The sequence below is a fragment of the Astatotilapia calliptera genome, chromosome 6 (genome assembly GCF_900246225.1).
Source record: "Astatotilapia calliptera chromosome 6, fAstCal1.2, whole genome shotgun sequence".
In the NCBI taxonomy this organism is placed as follows: Eukaryota; Metazoa; Chordata; class Actinopteri; order Cichliformes; family Cichlidae; genus Astatotilapia; species Astatotilapia calliptera.
In genome coordinates this window covers 29,591,586-29,613,150 of record NC_039307.1, presented here as the reverse complement: position 1 = coordinate 29,613,150, position 21,565 = coordinate 29,591,586, and the positions used below count along the sequence as shown (strand labels likewise).

The following is a 21,565-nucleotide window of genomic DNA, read 5'->3' as shown; positions in this document are numbered from 1 at the left end:
ACTTCCCCCCTCCCTAAACAACAAATGCCATGTTCTGATTGGTCGACATGGTACATTTTTCCACCAATAGGAAAGGGTGGGGGGTTTGGTATTGTTTTTGCTCACAGGTGGAGAGTGCTTTCCAGCGTTTTCCTTCTAAAACGCCGTTTTTACCGTTTCTTCCCGCAGTAAATATAAACAACCATAGTATTCAGGAAAGAACCAAACATTGCAAATATTTTTTATCATAACTCTGGTTTTCGTGGCCTATCAACACAATTTAAAAACTGGTATAAAGTCCACACTTTTCTGTCCTGCTCACATCTCCAATGGTTGTACACGTTGTCATTAACGTGGCTTCACTCCACGTCAGCCACGCCGCTTTGCTAGCTAAAACACCGGTGTCGGCGATGGACGCTGTCATAGCCTGTCAACGACGTTGATTAGCTGCGTATGTACGAATGTGAATCGCATTATTGGCTGGACTATGGGATAAGGTGGCATCGTTCTAATCCCATACTGGAGCAGCCAGTCACTCACTGACTAACACTGCAAAACAGAATTGTTAAAGTTTTAATTTTAATTTCAATTCAGGCTAGATTTTTTTTTGTGCGCAACGCAGATTTTTCTGCGCAGAGACCGTGCCAGCAGTGCGCAATTGCGCACGCGCGCAGCTTAGAGGGAACATTGCTTACGAGGACATTATACTCCCACTCTTCTATTGAAATTTAAAACTAATGTCGTCACATGTGGATATCAGGACCTTCTAGAGTAAAATCAGGTAAAAAGATAATTCTTTGTTTTTACATTTATCAGGTCCCAATCAGTCCAAATAGCAAAGAGAAATTAAAAATGCATGCCATGAAAGAGTTCAGGTCTTAGGAGGTTAAAGAAGGCTTCACCTGCTTCCTCATTCGCAAGGGGTCAACACGTTTTGTTTTTTTGAAATTCTTGAAAGTCTCAACCATGAAATAATTTCCAGAAAATGGACATATTTGAGCCTTCTGACAATTTAAATTGTAAACCATTCTCTATATTATCATGTGAGTCACACTGATAATATAGAGGTCTGTGCCAAATATGATGTGCTTGGTGTTAACAAGGAATTTGTGTCTCCTTCCAAGATCATGTTAATGGGTGTTTCACTCGTTAGGTGAAACTACTACCACTGTGGATCTTTAAAATATCCTTTTTACTTTCCACACATACTCACACATAATCAGTCTAACTGTAATTGTACAAGCAATTTGTTAAACGAGTTGACAGTATTTTGGCAGTATTTGAAGTCATTAAAGTCCCAAAATTAAAAAGAAAAATAATACACTGTCTCCCAATAAAGGTTGGGAAATTAAATGAAGTGTCTTATGAGTGTGTGTGAGATGTAGGCCCATTTGAAGTTCATTAACTCCAAATTGGAAACAAAAGTACCTGTGAACAGAGCAGCTCACCCGTATAAAACAAGTAAGCAGCACGGCATGAAACTCAGTCTTAACCTTAGCTTCAAGGCTCTCACTGACTGCCAGTTTTATGCTTTAACTTTTAATCCCAAATGGAAATTATGAGGAGTAAGGAAAATCTGCTGCTGCCAAGAAAAAAGTGATTAAGGCAACGTGCTTCTTTAAAAGCTTGAAAGAAATGCTTTGACATAGCAGTTAAAGTCTAATGAATAGACGAAGTAGTAGTCCAGTCAGTGTTCAAAGAAACATTGACTGGACTTACAGTAAAAAAAGATTTCAGATCTATAAACGCAACAACAAGAGCTCCAGTGGTTTCCACACACACTGTTTGCAAGTGATTGTGCAATAAAAAGCAAATTAACTTGTTTTCATAGCTAAATGTTTGAGGTTGCACTGCAGTGATGCAACGGGGTAAAACTAGTTGGCGTGCAATCATAACAAGAAGATAAATGAAGAACAGGACACATAATGTAACTGGTAGACAAATAATAGCAAATCCAGTGTAGAGCCAACCCCTTTCTCCTCCTGATGCCACCCTCTCCTCCCTGCAGATTCCTCCCTCTTCTTTCACTTCCTCCTTTTTCTTTATGCAGACAGCCCCGTACGCCCCTCCCCCTTCTTTTCCGTGTCTTTCATGCTTTTCTTTTCCTTTTTTTTTTTTTTGCTTCCCTCCCTCAGATTCAGCCTCCTCCTTTGTGCATAACTTTGTATTGTGTTTATGCCCCTCCCTCTTTTACTACTTTTAACACTTTTTTTCTGTTCCTGTTTAATAATGTTAAAGTTCAATTAAAGAAAAAGTGCAGTTTTGGTCCCCCTTCTCTCACATTTCTCACGCCACGCCCATGATTTCTTTATTTCCACCCTCAGAACTGAAAAACCTGCAGAAACTTCCTGCCTGTCTCCCCTCTCTGAGCTTCACTGTACCCTCCTCCACTTCCCCCTCTGACCTCTCCTCCCCTCTCTCTCTTCAGTTCAGCTTCTCTCTCTTCCTGCACTCACTCTGTCGTTGGCGTTCGCGTTGACTGGCCAGAGTCCGCGAGCTGAACACCCTCCACTTTATTTGATCCGCTACTTTCCTCTGCTTTCTCTGCTCTTTTTTTTAAAACTCTCTCCCATCTCTTCAGCTCACCCATTCATCTCTGTCCTGCCCTCGGGGGTAAGTAGCCTAGAAAATATTTAACAGTTGACTGAGTGTGCTTAGGCACTCACTCACACACCCACACACACACACATATTTGAGTATAATGCATTTTCTGCAAAGAAATATCCAAAGCGTGCTACAGGCAATCGTGCTTCCCACACATTTGTGTTTTAGTGTTTGTAAAGTATCTGATAGAAATGAAAGAAATTTGATTTTTTTTCCCCTGGTTTCTTCCTCCAATGGTTGAGTGTCTTTTTCTCTTTTTTTGTGGGGATGTCCGTTACCTTGGACCTGCATAGTTTCTGTCATTCCTCTGAAAGTCTGGATTTCATTAACACGCTCTGAGTGAGATAAGTTTAGCGTGTTTCACCCACAAACGGAGTTTAAGTCAGTTCATTACGTATCAAACACTTTGGATCATTTCACGGTTTCATTCAATAAAAAGACTTTTACATTTCTTCGTGTACTTCAACACTTCCTGCTTTCAACATGAAATGCAACTTCTGGTTTTTTTTTTTAAAGACTTGACAGCCCACCAGCCTCTGGTTCCTCTCCTACTACTTCCTGATCTCCTTCTAACATCTGATTGGTCATGGCGTACCACAGCTTCCTGCTGGAACCAATTAGCTGCCATGCCTGGAACAAAGATCGATCCCGTAAGTCTGCCCACCCTCTCTGATTGGTCACTCTTTTGCTCTTCAGTGACTTCCAGTGGTCTCATCTTTGAGCTGAGCACAACATCATGGGTGCATATTGCTCTGACTACAGTCTGTGACAGATGGTGTAATAGCCCAAGGTTTGCGACTGGCTCCCAGGTGGGAGAAGGTATTTCCTGTTTCCTGTAACAGTGGCGGCGGCGTCTGTAGGCCTCTCTGAGTGGTTCTTACTCTCCGTTAGCTGGAGGAAACCAGAGCCTTATATGGATGTTTTTCAACAGTACTTTGGTTTCTGGGCAAAGCGGATGTAAGAGACGCTTTAACCAGGCTGTTCGAGTTTCACTCAGGTTTGCAAAATGAACAGTTTAGTCATTCTGTGAAAAAAAAAAAAAGCACACCGAAGTAAGCCACACTGCTGTTCTAGGACAAACACTGCTTCACTGACTCATCTGCTGACTAAAACATGCAGCCTTTGCTACAACGTTACAAAAAACAAAGATCGCAGGTCTTGTGCGCCTTCTATTTAAAGATGCTGTGTGTCTGTGTGCTGCCTCCAGGCTCATACATACAGTGTTTTTTTGTTTTTTTTCTCTCTTCTCATGTGCCCACTCAGCTCTTCTGTGTTACTCCCCACTGAGCAGCCCGCTGTAAAGCTTCTCGTGTCAGTCACGCTGTACTTTGTCCATGATGAATATTGTGTTTGTACGGTTGACCATCTGTGCTGATATGGTTTGAAACACAAACTTCTTTGTTTCCGCCACAGAGATTGCCCTGTGTCCCAACAACCACGAGGTCCACATCTATAAGAAAGATGGGACCAAGTGGACCAAAATCCATGAGCTAAAGGAACACAATGGGCAGGTGACAGGTGAGACACAGCAACACTAAAACTAGTTAGGGACTTTCTGACATTGCCTTGTTTCCCAAAGGGTCGGATCCGCATGTTTGTTTGGTCTTGGAAGCAGCACTGGCTTGAGACAAACTGAAGTTTGGTTTGCATGTAAGACGAACGTATTAACCCCTAAACCTCAGAGCCACTACTCAAGTTCACCAATTCTGAAAGTGAAAATACAAGATTTTGTAGAATACTTTAGGTTTTTCTGTGACATCGAGCACAAGTTTCCATCATTTTTTGGGATCTGCCTAAATCGATATCAAGGAAATGGCCATCCAGTTTTCCAGTATTGCTAAATCTGTGGTTGCCTTATCCAGTGGTACAAAATAAATCAAGCTGTAGGAACATTTCCCCACCTCTATGTGATTATTAATGCTCATATTGCTTAATGTCAAGCATCAGATCAGCCATTCCCAAAGTCAAGAGTGCTGCGGCCTCCTTAAAAACCAGGAAATACCACAATCTTTAATCTTTAGTCTAATCAAAATACAAGAGGAAGTGATGTACTTCCTTGAAAATTTTATTCAAAAAACACAAAGAACACAGGCTGTTGTCTATAAATCGCTAATGCTACCCAGTCATATAGAAAGCATTTAGGCTAATGTGTGACCCACCTGCTACTGGGACACAAACTTCAAAACAAGAGCAGATAAATATATATAAATGTACATACTTGTGAGTAATTTTTACGTGAATTTCTGGTGTAACTGCAGCCCACCTGCAGTACCTTCACACTCCACCAGGGGCGACTTAGATTAGCAGAGGTGACAGCTAGCACATAGCTACCAGCTAACACCTGCCCCTATCAAAGTGCCCATGCCCATAATAATGGATTACTTTAAGCTTTAACACAAACTAAGTAAGTGAGTTATATGAAAGGTGCGGCTCAATACTTTTGTTGTAGTGTAGGCTCCTACTGAGACTTCACTGGTTTCACAATTTCCTGTCATTGTCTTAAGCTACTCTAATCAGCTGCTGGCTATGTAGATTGCCAGTAAGTATAAAGACATCAAAGTAGATCCCAGTCACTGCACAGTTACTTTTATCTCTTTGAAGATAAAGAAAAAAGACTCTATAGATTTTTAGTCAATTATTTATTTTGGATGCATTTGAGACGTTGATAATAGCATAGCTCTTCTTCCTTTTCTGCCTATTTGATGTAATATAGAGAAGTGAGTGGAAATGTGTTCCTGAGAGTTTTTAAAAAAAAATCTCGCAGGTATCGATTGGGCTCCGGAAAGTAACCGCATAGTTACCTGTGGAGCGGACCGTAACGCCTACGTGTGGACCCTGAAAGAGGGAACGTGGAAGCCCACCCTGGTCATCCTCAGGATCAACCGTGCCGCTCGCTGTGTGAAATGGTCACCTAAAGAGAACAAATTTGCTGTTGGCAGCGGCTCTCGTCTCATCTCCGTCTGCTATTTTGAGCAGGAAAACGACTGGTGAGCGAATTCACTAATATATGCAGAAAGCTTTATTTGAATACTAAGAAGCGCCCTTGGAGAGAGTTTAGCAACCATCTCTTGTTATCTGCAGGTGGGTGTGTAAGCACATTAAGAAGCCGATCCGCTCTACAATCCTGAGTTTGGACTGGCACCCCAACAACGCCCTTCTGGCTGCTGGATCCTGCGATTTCAAATGCAGGTATGTCACAGACAGGCTTAGCTTTCAGCTTTATTAAAATTACTTCGTGTACAGCCCAACACTGATGCTACTCCTAGATATATAAAAAAGGAAAGTCCTCATACAGTCCATGATATATGGCATGTGGGTTTCAAAATAACAATATATCTCCACCCTCACTCTCACAGAGTGTTTTCAGCCTACATAAAGGAGGTGGAGGAGAAGCCTGGGCCCACTCCCTGGGGTAGCAAGATGCCCTTTGGGGAGTTGCTCTTTGAGTCCGGAGGGTCTCCAGCAGCAGCTCAGACTTCAGGAGCAAGCGGCGGCTGGGTGCACAGCGTGTGCTTCTCGCACTCTGGCAACCGCCTGGCCTGGACCTCCCATGACTCAACTCTTTGTGTGTCCGAGGGCGGCAAGAACGGCACGTAAGTGAAGGCAGAGCAGTGTAGCTGGGCGTGTTGTGTGTTTACATTGCTTTGTGTGCTCCACTCTGACTTTTTGCTACAACTTCCACAGGTTGACCAGTCTCAGCTCGGAGACACTTCCTCTGCTGTGTGTCACCTTCATTACTGAGAACAGCTTGGTAGCAGCTGTGAGTATTCATTTATTCAGCACACACAACAGTTCCTTTAATTTAATTTAAAGTAATTTTATAATTTTATATCCCAAACTTTTCTGGCCCAGTGTCTCCATATAAATAATGTAAATAAATGAATAAATAGCGCTTTCTGGCTGTATCTATTCTAGCATCCAGAATAACAAACAAGAGTCTAGTCTCTCATATTTCCAACCTGATATTGTAATATCTCCTTTTGTATGTCTTTTCCTCTAGGGCCATGATTGTTACCCGGTGCTGTTTGTGTATGACGGTGCCAAAGGCAGCTTGACATTTGGTGGCAAACTGGATGTTCCTAAGCAGGCGGCCCAAAAGGGCATCAGCGCCAGGGAGCGTTTTCAGAACCTGGACCGTCGAGCCTCGGAGACCCAGAACACCGACAAGGACCTGAACACTCTCCACAAGAACAGCATCAGGTCAGGAGAAAACAAATGCTTCGTATCCATGAAAATTAAAACCCCCAAAAAGCGAGTGGTGATGTGTGGTTGGGTATGAGAGGGGATTTGGTTAAAGTGATATTTTTTTTAAATATAGCTATGAAAACCCTAAAACAAATGATATGTTACTACTTGGCTTTCTCACGTCTCAAACAATATTTCAGCCAAATCTCTGTGCTGGAAGGAGGAAGAAACCAGTGCACCAAATTCTGCACCACTGGTATGGATGGAGGAATGGGCATTTGGGATGTCAAGGTAACACACAGACAGACACAGACATGCAGGATTGCCAGGTATTGACTACCACAGTGATTTCACATGTCTGTCAATTTCTTTTCAGTCTCTGGAGTCTGCCATGAAGGACTTGAAGATAGTCTAAACTGAAGTTTACATTTCTCCGACCAAAGTTGCTCCCGGAGTTATGGAGAAAAACTGCTGCCTTATTACCCAAAGCTTCTTGGCCTTATTTTAATCAGGTATATTTTTTATATATGCAGGTTCAACGAGCAGACTTCAGTTCAAACAGTGTTTGCGATCTCTCTGAAGCTTTATGCTGAGCTTGTTACATTCAGTGCTGTATACAGAGGGACTGACCACATGTCTGCAAACGGTACTTAATGACTTAGATTAGAGCTCAGCCTGAGCTGACTGCTTAAAGCAGGCATTTTCTATTAATCAGAATGAAATGCTGCAATAATTGTTAAACGCTTATGCTGGTCATAATATGCATTTAATAAAAGATTACTGTTAAAGTGCTCAGTAGAATCTGGTTCGTGTGTGTGTGTGTGTGTGTGTGTGTGTTTACGTCTGTTTAAATCTGGATTAAGGACTTTGAACCTTTCAGCTCATTGTTTATTTGTCTGTACAGATGGACAACTTAAGTTCAAAGTTCGAACACTTACAGTTTTAACTGAGAAAAGTTGCTGTCTCGTGTGACGCAGATGAGATTATTTTTTTCTAACCTGGGGAAAAGCTAATATTTTGTATAAAAACAATGTTGTAATGTAATATATTATTCCATTTTTATAAAATTTACATCCTAAAACGTACTGGTTAGATAACATAATGCTTAAAATTAACGAACACAAGTTTGAAAAACCCGCCATGAGTACAAAACAGCAATTTTACAACTTCTTGGTGTTATATATCAGACAGTTTGGCGATGCCCTGCTATACTCACGTTTCATTAAAGCAATCAATTCGTTAACCTCTTCAGACCAAATGTCTTATCTCACCGAGTCTTTCAGTTAAAGCGAACAGCAAGAATTCCTGTTGCTGCTGTCGTGCCTGTAAACTGTAGGTCGAATCAGGTGGACAGAAACGTGGGATTATTACATCTGTAATGTTGAGTTTACCCATCCCTACTACTTTCAAACCCCACTGCCTAAGAGTAATGAACATTTGTATGTGAGACACAGGATCAACATGACTCCACATACTCATGTATTCAGTCCCGGTTCTTTAAAAGCACTGATGGGTTTTCAGCCAAATGCACATCTCCTCATCCACTGCAGTGTCTCACGTGATAGATCGATGCTATTAGATTGTTAATACAGGTACAATACTGTCTAAGCTGTTGCCGTTGTAGCTGCTCATCGATTGATGGGAAAACATCCTGCTGCACAAACTTACAAGTGTGTTTTGGTCTTGTTGATGTTTAAAAAAAATCTAATCAAATACTTTTTTATCTTCCTCTATAGTGCTCAAACTCTTAATTTTTTTTAAATTAACTGTGACATGAAACTCCCAGGTGTCAGCAGTGAATATTTAGCAATTAACCATACAATATATATTTATAATTAATAGTTTTCCAATAGATCAGGTGGAGCAAAAAGTATCCCTCTGAGTAAAATAAAAAAAAAGCCAAAAACAGAGAACACCTATCAGCTATCAGACCTCCTGCCTCTTCCTAAGTTCAAGCGACCTGCCAAGGTCAGGTTTGAAATGATAAAATAGTCAAGACTGAAGCATCAACGGGGGAGATATTCTGACCTGTAATGTATGTAAGGGGCTGCCAGTAAATAAATAGATAACTGAAAAACGTGTCAGTGTGAGGAGCTATTTCTGCCCCACTTGGTTCCTGTAGCATATCTCATTAATTCCGCCGCAGAAACAGAAAATTACATAAATGAGATGTTTTTATAATTACATTCAGATTCAGTAATTAAAATCTTGTATATTCAAGATATCTGGTTCTTTATTAAAAAGCGACAGTCCACATATTAGCAGCAAAAGTCTCTATGTGTCTCAAGGAAGACTGAAGACCCAGCCAGATGACATCACAGTGACGTCACGGGGTTATATTGTTCATACCTGGTAAAACGCCGCGCAGACTAGGAGCCGTAGCTGAGTGTCGCTTTAAATAATCCTTCTCTGACTCGATAATTAGATGCGTTAACGTCGTCGCCTTATTACATAATACCAGTCCCTGAGAGCGCGCCTGCGCCTCCACCTAGAGACCAAAGCAGGAACTGCAGGCACGACTTGCCTCTGAATCAGCCCCTCATCACAGAATGATGTGGCAGCCTTCAGTGATGAAGAACAGCCCCCCTCACCGAGTCGTGATGAGGTGAACCGGCGGGGAGAGAGAGAGAAAGACAGAGAGAGAGAAAGAGCGAGCAAGCATCAGCACCGACTGAGACTCATCCCCTCGTCCCCCCACTGACGCCCACACTTCCGGACTGGACCCTCTGGAGGCGGCTGGGTCGGGATGCATGCGTCTCCCAGTGCTGCTTGAGATGTGGATAAGACGACGACGGTGAAAAGGCGACGTGCTCGTTACCTTCCATTAAACCTCCTCGCTGCAGATCTGAACGCTGAACTAATCAATTATCGGCGGCCAACTCGCCCATCACTCACTGGGGGGATTCAGGCTTTGGCCACACTGTCTGTCTGCCGTCAACTGTTGCCTATTTCCTCTGTAAATGAATCTTGTAAGGTGGGTGAGCTCATTCAATATACGGTTAGAGACTGGAGATGAACAGAAAGGCTGCTTTTTGGTAGTGATGATGATGATGATGAGGTCCAGGATGCTCATTGGGAACCAGCTGTAAATAACTCATATGTATTTTCTGCATGTCTCATAATTAGTGATGTATCTTTTTCAAATTTCTATATTCAAGCTCAGGATTTCTTTTATTTCTTATTTTATTTTAAGCAAACACACAACCTGCCACTTCCCCCTTCTCTTCATCTTGCTACTTCTTCCTTTTTCCTCTTTCCCTGTGATCTTTGTGACACAGAGGAAAGGCCACCCCCTCCTCTTCCTCAGCCTTTTCAACTTTATTTAATATCTGGCACACAGAAGCCAACTGGATCTAGGCTGAGGCTGTCCCGAGGACAAACGAAGTAGACCAATGTTGCAACTCAGAATTATTTTCATTCTCAGCTCATGCTCTGCTAATCTGCTGACTGCTTTTATGCTATGAATCAGCTGATCATCTGTTCTGTTCGCTGTCCATTACAACTTCCACACTCTGAGTTATATGTTTAGTGGTCTTGTTTTTAGCTCCAAACCCAACCAAACTGAATTGATGTTAAAAAAAATGCTTCCAAAATAGAGTCATAGGTATATATAGAGAGATACTTTATTATTATTATTATTTGCTTCAAAAAATAGGCCAACTGAGGCAATTGTGGGAGTAGTATTTGTTCCATCTCGCGAGCAGAGACTGTAATTCCCACAGCTCACACATGAAGTCATGTGTGCCACATTATGGGCTGAGGCGAAATTATCATGCTGCTTCTTTTAATCAGATATGATGTCAGTTGTCTTTTATGAGTACATCACAGCTAAATATATTTTTAGCTGTTTCACAATGCGGGGCACTTTAAGGAAGCGTGTGGTGGTTACTTTTGTTATGTAACATTTCTAGATTCATTTATTCATTCAAGCGCTGTCGAACATGTACCCGTCACAACTTCCTGCCACAGGACCCGGGCTGGCTTTTTCTAAGAAAACACCAAAACGATTAAATGATTCAATCAAGACGTCAGAGGAGCCTTAACAAAAAAAAAAACAGAATGAAATTTCCAGTGGTTTATCTTCACAGCTGTGACTAACTGCAGCTTCTCTATGTTGTGTATCAGTTTAAAAAAGAAATGTTTTTGGCCTTTGGATGTATTAGCGTGACAAGACGGGGGGTAATCTCAAAAGTTTTGAAATAGCTGATAGATCAGATTTTCCCAGCTTTTTGCAGTTAGGTTTACTAGGATATATAGCTTAAATGATCAGATTTTAATCACCATTGTGGTTCTTTAATCTATATACTGTCTAATTTAATCCAAGACCTGTTTGATTTACAGTGCTATAACAAAGAAAAACAATTATATGGCAACTGTTTTCAGCAGTGTGTGGATGTTAACTTTATTATAGATTTACATAATAGCACAAAGACCCATGAAGTAAAGCAGTGTTAATTCATGTCCTGTGTTAACTGGACCGAGGTCTTCATGGTTCATTTAGACCACAGAGACGCAGAGATGTCACGGGGTTTCCACAGCTCTGCTCTGCCCCATGAGTGAGTCCCTCTGCCTGGCCTCTGGCCTGCTAATTATCAGCCAGCTTGATAAAGTCATTAATGACCTGACCAGGCCTGCTGGGCCTGGCACTGACACACACTTGTATGTGTGCGCACTACAGAGAGTAAGCCAGACAGTGTGAGGCCAGCGTTGGATACAGGGTGGGGAAGTCTTTTATTTGGGACAAGACGGTGTTTCTGGGCTGGGCCGGTTAGTATTAATAGCTCCTAATGAGTGTCACTCTGAAAAACAAAGCAGCAAATGGAGGAGAAAGGGAAGTGAAAGGTGCTGCCATCCTTTTTACATCATCTTTCTTTAGTTCTCCTTGTGTATATATGTTCATGAAGGATCATGAATGTCTTATCTGCATTTTGACAACAACCATGCATATACCCACAGCTGTGATATTCCTCTTTTTAGATTATTTAGAAGTATTGTTTCTGCAGCCGCATGCATGCACAGCTCCTCAGATAGACAGCATAATTAGCTGTTGGGGGCATTTCATAAAAACAAATGGATTCTTTGAGGTTCTGAGCGGTATTCCCTTTCCTTCTTTTTCATGTCTTACGACTTACAACATGTGGATGTGCACATGCTTACATTTTGTGTGTCTGCAAAGACATCATTTGCCTTCCCTGCATGTTAATTTCATCATTGGGAAGCAGAGAGGAGCCATGGTGGGGGAACGGGAGAGGGAGGAGGAAAGAGAGGCGAAGAAAGAAAGATGAAAGCAGCGAGGAGTTTTCTGTTGTAGGGAAGAGGGGAGGACAATCCCTGCCTGTGGTTTCCATGACAACAGTGACATCACTGTCAGGGTGCTACCTCCTGAACTGTTTGAGTTTCTGTACTGAGTGTTCGCAATCAAACGAACAGATCGGAGTGTGCGTGTGTATGTGAGAAAATGTGGGCATGGCTGTATGTGTGAGCCGTTTCTGAAAGAGATCAAACCTCTGCTTCAGTCGCTCTGTGGTTACCCACTGTTGCCAGGCAACGGCAGTCATGGCAACAAGTTGAAGCATGTAGTAGCGTTGCTAAGCGAAACAAGAGGGTGGGGTGGATTGTTAGCATTGAGATACAAGTGGGTTTAAATATCATACACAGTAAATATGGTCTGCAGCTTAATTCTACAAAGTCCTATTAAAGTGGACCCATTACTCTTGTTATATAAATTCTGTTGCAATGCCAGATGCTCATTACAAACATGGACAAAGCCTCAAATAATTACATTAGTGTATGTACAACAAATGTTGGCCAATAGCTCAGGCTTCAGACTGACTTTTTTTTACCCTTGATTCTGTATCATGTCAGTGAGAGTAGATAACCTAATTTGATCATCCTGACGCACTCCCAGGCTTGGCTGTTAGACTCAAAGCCCCGCCCACCTGTTGTTCAAACCTTGTGAGGAGCAGTCTATTAGAAAACAGTTGGCGTAAAGCGAGAACAGCTTGTTTCAGTCAAAGGATGTCACATGTGTGACAGTTAAGTGTAAGGAAAAAAGGAACATATTGAAATATGGATTATGCAAAGAGTCCAATTTTATTTTATTTTTTTAAACTGACCTTTAAGCAAGCAACATGTGCTCCATAAACCCCAGTAACATCCGAGGTATATTTCAAAACAACACCTAACAGCTTAAACTGAAATACCCATTTCTATAGAATACATATTTCATTAAATATTGCCATAAATTCAGACTGAGAATTTTTTGGAGTGTGTGTGTGAAATGTTTTTAATGCCAAATTACATGTACTGTTTCTGTTATATTTACTTATAAAGGAAAGAGTAAAGTTAATGAGTAAATAATTACAAAACAGCAATATTGCTTAAAATTCAAATTTTGCATATTTGCATAAATGACCACTAAGTCTGAACAGATCCATTTGTATGATAGAGACCTTTGGCTTCGGTTAATGAGCGACCCAGTTTGTATGTATTTTTAAGTGTAGATGTTAAGATGATGAAGCATTTAAATGTGAGCAAATGTGAAATGTGTCATTTGCATAAATGCTGCTGCCTGTAATAAAAAGAAAGGTAGCACTTTATAGTACAGCTCAGTAATAACATGATAATAGTGGTGTAATAATCAAAAATTTGTAACGCACAGTTAAAAAAACTGTCCAAAGAGCTGCACAAAACAATAAAAACTTCAAAAATAATAGTACAAGATCACAAATTTAAATGTGCCCGCAATACAAAATAACCACCACCAGTTTCAGATTATGAACCCAAGAATACCATGAAATACAGCTATGTTTTCAGATTTAAAGACGGCAATAATTGGAGCACTTGCAATGAACACAGGAAGCTGGTTCCACGATGATGGATGCAACTGAGAAAGTCCTTCCATCTGTTTGAGCCCAGAACAGAGAACACGAAGTCAGAGCTTGTCACTATATCTAAGAAAAGAGGGATTGTGTGAAGGTGAATAAGAGAAATCATATAGGTGAGTGCCTGACCAGTGAGAGCTTTAAAAACTATTTATACATCTTGAATTTAATTCTTAAATGGAAAGGGACAAAATGTAGTGAAGCCATTATGGGAATGATATGATCTAATTTCTTAGCACCAGTTAAGTCTAGATGCAGCATTTTGAAGTAACTGGAGGCAAGATAGAAACTTCTAAAGGAGACCACAATACAGCAAATTATAACAACAGGCAACAGGCTCGAATTACTTTTTCTGTGTAAGGATTAAATAGAAAATATTTGAAATATTTGACGATAAAGCTCTGTTTTGACAACAGATGATAATTTGTTTGTTAAAATGTAGCTCAGGATCCAGATTCTTCACATGAGACTTAACACAGAGAGAGAGGGGACACAGTTTATAAGGAAGAGAAAAAGAACCTCCCAATTTATAGGAACTAAGAATGAATGAATTGGCTCTTGATTTCCATTAAGGATTCAAGAAGAGGAGTTATAGAGCCAGGAAAAGTGAACCCAAAACAGACACTTGGGGGACTCCGTAAAAAATAGGAGTGAACTCAGGAGACAGGAAAGGAAGGCTCTGTGTTTAAGATGGGAATTAAATTGTTTCAAAGCCATAACTTTAATACCTGGCTTTAAATCCAGACTGGACAGGTCCCAGAAGGCCAGTGGAATTTAAAAAGAGTAATAACTGGGAGCAACCTTGCTGTGTGAAAAAGGAGATAATAACCACATAATACTAACCTTCATGCATATAATTAGAAGATAATATTCAATAGCCTATTGATGAGCAATGGGAAATTATCATTTTAATACACACAGGTTATCAAACTGTTAACAAAATTTTACTGTGTTGTCACTAACTGGAATTATCACCACATCATTACCACCCTAGTTATTACACTATTATATAAATTTCAGCTAAGTATTGCACAGTAAAATTGTTAATAAATGTGATCATTTGCAGGTATATGAACAATCGTGTTCCTCCTAACAAGAGATACCAGCCCACCGAATATGAGCATGCTGCCAATTGTGCCACGCATGCGGTAAATGCACACACACACACACACACACACACACACACACACACACACACACACACACACACACACACAGAAAGTGATCATTAAACCCAGTGAAAATAAGAAAAATCATCATTACATAACATCAGCAGCATCATGCTCGTGTTTACAGTCAGTCCTGCCTGCCTGCCTCTTTGTGCCTCATGTTTCATTTATGCTATGAATTCATTTAGTTGTGGATAATCCCCAGCCTGCTGGGAAGCTCAGTGTTGCACTTCCAGTCAGAGGACCAATGGGAGCGGCTGTCAGCCTGGGTGTATGGGGCGGGGCTCAGCTCACTCTTCATCATCTCCACCCTCTTCCACACTGTGGCCTGGAAGAAGAGCCACTTACGGTATATACTTATATACACACACCCACATATATACATTGTAGCACAATATCTGTGATGCATTGGATTATTTTAAATATATCATTTTTAATAATGATGTTTCATATCTAAACAGTGTCACTGAGTCGTTTCTGAGCTGTTTCTGCTCCCTCTTCAGGTCTGTGGAGCAGTGTTTTCACATGTGTGACAGGATGGTGATCTATTTCTTCATCGCTGCTTCCTACGCCCCTTGGTAAACAAACTAGCCTGCTAGGCGTGTGTGGGTGTGTGTAAACTGTATATATAAGTAAGTACATTATTCAAATTTTATTTATATAGCTCATTTCAACACTTGTGGTACAAGGGGCTCTGAATATGAATAAACACACAAAAGATGATTAAAATCAACATAACAGCAACAGACATAACACAGAACCCCCAACAACCACCACCTCCAGCACATATTACAGATAGCAAATAGTGTTTCCAATAACTGGCACTCAGAGAGTGTTTGTTGAGCTAACTGCAAGGAAACTAATCCTCAGTCTGGGTCCGTTGTGAGAAAACCTATGCACCCTCCTGTTGTCAGTCATGATTAAGTTACATAGACTGTAAATAAAAGATGACATTATTATTATCTCCCCCCCCCCCCCCCCCCCCCCCTCTTTTCTTTTTAATCAAATGTGACAAGCAAGTGGATCTGACTTAAAATTGGTGTTAACGGTGAAAACTGCTCTACGCGGTTTACAAAGCGTCCATTAGTTCTGATTGGATTTCATGTCATCAGAAGATTTTCATTTTCATCTCATTTTTATTTGGAGACAAAAGTGTCAATACGTTTTAGCCTGGTTTTTGTCCTGTTTTGTGTTTCTGTTTTGTTTAGTTATTATCTTGTTTTTATAAGGGTGGCTGTAGCTCAGGCGGTAGAGCAGGTCATCTACTGATTGGAAGGTTGGTGGTTCGATTCCTGGCTTCCCCTAGTCTGCATGCCAAATATCCTTGGGCAAGATACTAACCCCAAATTGCTCTCCGATCCATCCATCAGAGTATGAGTGTGTGAATGCTACTTAGAAAGCACTAAGAACAATGTGCTTGTGTGAATGGGTGAATGCACAAGTTGTGTAAAGCGCTTTGAGTGCTCAGAAGAGTAGAAAAGCGCTATATAAGATCCATTTACCATAAGAAAAAAAGGTTGGTGGTGAAAATTATTGGTCAGCGAAATTAAAACTGCTGAAAACACTGCAAACTTAGGATCTTATCAGTGACAAGTTAGCCAAAGCATATCCTGTTTTATGAGCTGATTGGAATAATAGTTTAAAAAATAAACATCATGCTGTATTTTAAAAGATCTGCAATTAGAAGATGAATCCATGAGATTTCGTCATGCATTGTCAAAGGTATGTGCCTTTTTTGACGTGACGCTGTGCGCCACGTTATTGTTTACATGACATTAATTTCTAAAATAGTGGATATAGACAAACTACCATTGCTGTTACTCTGACTATCTGCAGTTTTACGGCAGTTTTACGTGTGTATATCTAAGTATACACATGTAAAACAGCAATTATTGTCCCTCCATTTAGAACGACAGAGGCGTTCGAAGTTCACTCGGGCGCCTCTACATTCAACACAGACGCTGTCACAACCCAAATCCCAACGTCGGTTTTGAATAAATTTACTTTTTTGAAAAATTTTAATTTATGTACGCTATATGCATTTTGTTCATTCCTAAGTTGTGATTCTATACCAATCAAAATACTGTCTTTAATAATTAACATTTGAAATGCTGAAGGCATTTCAAAATTAGCTGCTTTTCCAGCAAAACAAAAACTTTACTGAAGTACTTAAGGTTTTGTAAGGGTACAAAACCCTGTTTAGTCTTTCCCTCCCCTTTATTTTTAGCGTTTACATGTGGACAGAGATATTTTTTCAAAACTGCATGTGTAGATGGCATTTTTTTTGATTGATTGATTGATTTTTTCAACAGGCTAAACCTGCGAGAGCTGGGTCCCTGGGCGTGTCACATGCGCTGGTTAGTTTGGGTCATGGCGTCTTTTGGAACCACCTACGTCTTCTTCTTCCATGAGAGGTCTGCTCACATATTTATTTTCTTAGTATGTCAAATATTTAAACTTCTTTTAAAATTGATTAAGCTTTTTCCAAGCTGTTATTAAGATTGCCTAACTTTACGCTCAGTAACACCCGTGCTCAGTAACCCATTGCTGTCGTAGGTATAAGCTCATGGAGTTGATCTGCTACACAGTGATGGGAGTTTTTCCTGCCCTGGTCATCCTCTCAATGGTGAGGCCACTCACATTTTCTGCTGCTTGATTGGGTTTAAAATGACCCATTAAACAGTTTAAAAATAATAAACTTAATGCCTCTTCTCAGCCGGAGCAGTCCGGGTTGTGTGAGCTGCTGGTCGGCGGGGCCTGCTACTGTTTGGGGATAGTCTTCTTCAAAAGTGACGGCATTGTCCCATTCGCTCACGCTATTTGGCACATGTTTGTAGCTATGGGAGCGGCCATACATTACTACGCCATCTGGAAGTACCTCTACGCCCAGCCACCCAACCACCAGGTCCACACCTCCAGATGACATCAGCACTGACCTCACAGGAAGTAACTCCTGTTTTTGAGCGGATACGAGGGGCTGTCCACATTCAGGGGCTGCCTCATGTTGAAGGTGGGGGGTGGGGGGGGTAAACATGCACTTTTCAGTGTGACAGAAACCAAAACTAATGGTGCATTCAGGTCCCTCTCATCAGTTCGAAATGTCTAACATTTCCATGTTTATCACCAAAAAGTTGCCTTCAAGCAGCCAGTGAATGAATGGGTAAAACGGGTCCAAATCCAAATTAAATCTTTTGCATCGTCTTCACACTCCTACTTTTCTAAAAATAGCACCTTTAAAAAGCAATTTAAACTACTTTACTTTTTCTTTGAGGATAAAATAAAATCACATCAGTGTGCTGAAATAGTATAAAATAATGTAATGGAATACAGCACAGTGTGAAACACAAAGAAATACTTTAAGCCCTGTTTTAAGACAACAGTTAATTCATGCAGGTCTTGCAATTTTGCTTTGTTTTGCAGATACTTCTCCTTGTTTAGCTTTGAATCTGGGACAGGAAGTACAGCTGGCCTAGATAATGACTGATGGAGTCAAAGATGTGAGACCTTAATGTGACAGCTTTGATTCAGTCTGAGGCAAAGCCCAGTGTGGAAAATATTCATGAAACACTTCCCCGCTTCTTGGAAAACTCAGAAAAAAACTCATGTGTCTGTATCAGTATTTTATTCATTCAGATCTTCTGCCGTCTGAATTTTAGACAGGAAGTTAATCAACCCTTTTTAATTTAATTCTTACTAACCGATGACCAACTGAATCCAGTTACCTCCAGTGATGCAATACCTCCTGACGTTCTGAGCTGAGAGGGCAATCAAATGCACCATTTAGCGGTTAATTATCACGTTTGGTATACATGAAGGATAAATATGGTGAATCTGAACTTCAAGGCTGGCAGCTCCTGAACTGGGACCCCCCCCCTCCCCAAGATCATTTTAGTTTTACACTTCTAACAGTATTTTCCAGGACTTTGGTTTCAGGGGTTAATCACTATTCTCGGAGATTTCTCTCTGTGCCGTGCGCGCCCAGATTTAGTGTGCAGAAGCGGAATTGAGGGCATTGTCTATTTGTCAAGAGGAAGATCACTATTAAAATTGGCAGACTCGACTCATGAGATTAATTTTAGTGTTTTTAGTTTGATTACACTAAGCAGGCTGCAACATCAGTAATTTACTATTCCCAATTCAGAGCTCTAGATAGTATTATTACTGCTATTGTTATTAGATGTGCTATCTACACCATAGTACTCTGTATGATTTTAACAATAGCTGCTTAAGTCGGTGACTTCCTGTGAAGTTTTTTAAACATGATCGTAGAGGTTTTTTTCTTTTTCTTAAGTTTAACACTCAGATATTTGTAGTTTTAGTCTTGGAGACTTTTACTCGTGTGCTTCCACATATACCAGTCGCCACACTTTCGATTTTTGAGCATAAACACTGAATTCTAATACTGTTGTCGATTAGGTTTAGTACGTGAAGATACAGTATTTATCAGAGACATACAGTACATGCCGACTTCATCTATATTTTCTTCTGATCTTCTCGTTGTGTTACTCGATCATCTTCTCAGTCTTCATCCTAAACGAATGGAAAACAGCTGATAGCTACAACATGGTTGGAGCTCAAACCACTGTCTGATTCAGCACTGCCAGAAGACTTACTGCCGTTAACCGATAGCACACTACTACCATATATGTATGTTTCACACTTGAAAGGAAACTGAAGCTATAGTATTGTTGAACAATCTGGCCCGATAATAAAGGCATCTCAGGTGCGTGTGTGTGTGTGTGTGCTCGCGCGCGTGTGCTCGCGTGTGTGTGTGTTTGCCCAAGTGTTTGTGCCTGTGTGTATCCTATACTATCTGACTACCATGAATCCAAAGCCTCTAACTGGCTGAGTCTATGTTTACACATGAATGCATGTACCTTGAACACATCAAAATATATCTGAAACATGTATGTATTCTTAGCGTCGAGTTGTACGTGCTGCTTCGTGGTTTAAAGGACGAAGCAGAGTGTGATTAATGTGGCGAGAGGATTTTAAAAGGTCGAAGCAGCTGGTATTTAAGGGTTGTCAAAAAAAACTTTTTCATTATAGTTTCACTGCAGTATGTCGGATCATCTGGGCTTAAAAGTCCAAGGAAGCCACATTAAAAAGGACCACTGCAGCTGCTATGGTTGTTTGCAGCTCTAAGCAAATAAATGCATTTTATTTATTTATTTATTTATTTATATGCTGGCACCTCCCCATACAGCTTCACCTGCTCACTCACAGCTGCCCCAGAAGTTTTCTGCAAGTTTTACATATATGGATTTACATAATGGATAGAAAAGATTTCAAATCTTTACACCTGGACTCTTTACCCCTTGAAAGCCCGCTAGCAGTAACCCTTAAAGCTCTTTTCTGTCATGTTTCAGGGCTGCTTATAGAACAAAATGACTGGGCGTACATCAGAAGTCAGGTCGTATCTGCCTGTGTAGCTACCTGGGAAAACCTGGAAACTGCCTGTTTGAACTATGAAATAAATGCCAGAAATTTTTAGTTTTTTGAAAAAGTAGAGTTTATTGAACAATCTGACAAAAGTTTTAATTTGTATCATTTGTCAAAAAAAACAAAACAAAAAGCAGAAACACTGACACTGACTAAAAAAATCTCACAACAGCTGATGTATTAGATATGACACACTTAGCATTACAGGGCTAGTAGTCGTCAGAAGGTGTGAAAACTGGTCATTAAGGGCAGAGGGGAGGTCGTTTGTACTTCAATAACACTTTAAGCGACGCTGCACAACCCCCTAAATTTGCTGCAAAACTCTGCAAAAGTTTGCATTTGGAGTTAAATCCATCACTGTGATGAGCACTTATGAAATGCTGTTTATTTGCCCGTGCAAGTGTAGTAGGTCATGAGGTAACGCATAAGGTGAGCGTTACCTTTAAATGTTGAGGTCGACACACAAACCTGGATTCAGATCCAAACCGCAGCTCAGTTTTTCCTCTATCGCTCAACGTGTTTTAAGGATAAGCCTCTAACTAGTGGACAAAAACTGACAACCAGCACAAAACTGGACTGAAAACAAGTTATTTTATAATATCACCTTGTTTGTGTAGCCACTGTTGCCTCAAGACATCTAATAATCATTCTTCATTCTATACTGAAGGGTCCAAAAACAACACGATGACACCAAACCTTGAATAAAAGTGATAAAATAGTCTGAGGGTGACACAATACTTTATCATTTTGTACATTTGAGACCCTAGCATGAAGGGGAGTGCGTTTGTCGCACGGTGGATATCTTATTTAAAACTGAAACAGAGTTACTCTGGAGTATTCGTGCTCTCAGTGTTTACTCGAGTCTCTGGGATGAACCAAACAACTGAGAGAGTTTACAGTTTGTCTTGTATCCAAGCCAGGTCTGGCTGCGGTGAGATAAAGTAAAGGATTTGATGTGTGTCTTGTCTTGATTACAGTATGTGTCTCATTCAGACATACACCCCACCTGCCTTTGTAAAGATCTTTATAACAGCGTCCGCGAAGCCTCGTGGACCCTCTGTATATTATTTATAGACGCTCTGTGATTGTGGAGCTGCTGACTCTGTTCTCAGTCCTGCTGGTGTTTCCTTTCTCGTCCTACAGGACTGATTATATTATCTCACCCTTATTCTAGTTTTCATATTGGTTATTGTGTCTGTGGTGCTTTTTGTGCTGTGATAAGCCGATATGATGCCAACAATGCTTTTATCTTTTCTATTTCTCTTGTAATAAAAAAGCTTTTTTCATGCATTTTTATGTCGT

General features: G+C 40.6%; 2 protein-coding genes across 3 annotated transcripts; both read left to right on the top strand.

Moving 5' to 3' along the window:
• Window positions 1-641: 641 nt before the first annotated feature.
• arpc1b (actin related protein 2/3 complex, subunit 1B) lies at window positions 642-7,566 on the top strand. Of its 2 annotated transcripts, none has more exons than XM_026171567.1 (10): window positions 642-760; window positions 3,100-3,233; window positions 3,997-4,101; window positions 5,348-5,570; window positions 5,665-5,772; window positions 5,940-6,176; window positions 6,268-6,343; window positions 6,584-6,783; window positions 6,969-7,059; window positions 7,145-7,566. In XM_026171567.1, the coding sequence occupies exons 2-10, from the start codon at window positions 3,170-3,172 to the stop codon at window positions 7,181-7,183; spliced, it is 1,143 nt and encodes a 380-aa protein (XP_026027352.1). In that variant the 5' UTR covers window positions 642-760; window positions 3,100-3,169; the 3' UTR covers window positions 7,184-7,566. The 2 variants fall into 2 exon arrangements, with proteins under 2 accessions (XP_026027352.1, XP_026027351.1); XM_026171566.1 differs by lacking the exon at window positions 642-760 and adding an exon at window positions 2,399-2,592.
• A 1,564-nt stretch (window positions 7,567-9,130) lies between these two features.
• On the top strand, window positions 9,131-21,553 carry LOC113024453 (monocyte to macrophage differentiation factor 2-like). The gene is made up of 7 exons (XM_026171565.1): window positions 9,131-9,742; window positions 14,719-14,800; window positions 15,010-15,170; window positions 15,325-15,399; window positions 17,134-17,235; window positions 17,378-17,447; window positions 17,538-21,553. The coding sequence occupies exons 1-7, from the start codon at window positions 9,729-9,731 to the stop codon at window positions 17,742-17,744; spliced, it is 711 nt and encodes a 236-aa protein (XP_026027350.1). The 5' UTR covers window positions 9,131-9,728; the 3' UTR covers window positions 17,745-21,553.
• The last annotated feature ends 12 nt before the right edge of the window (window positions 21,554-21,565 follow it).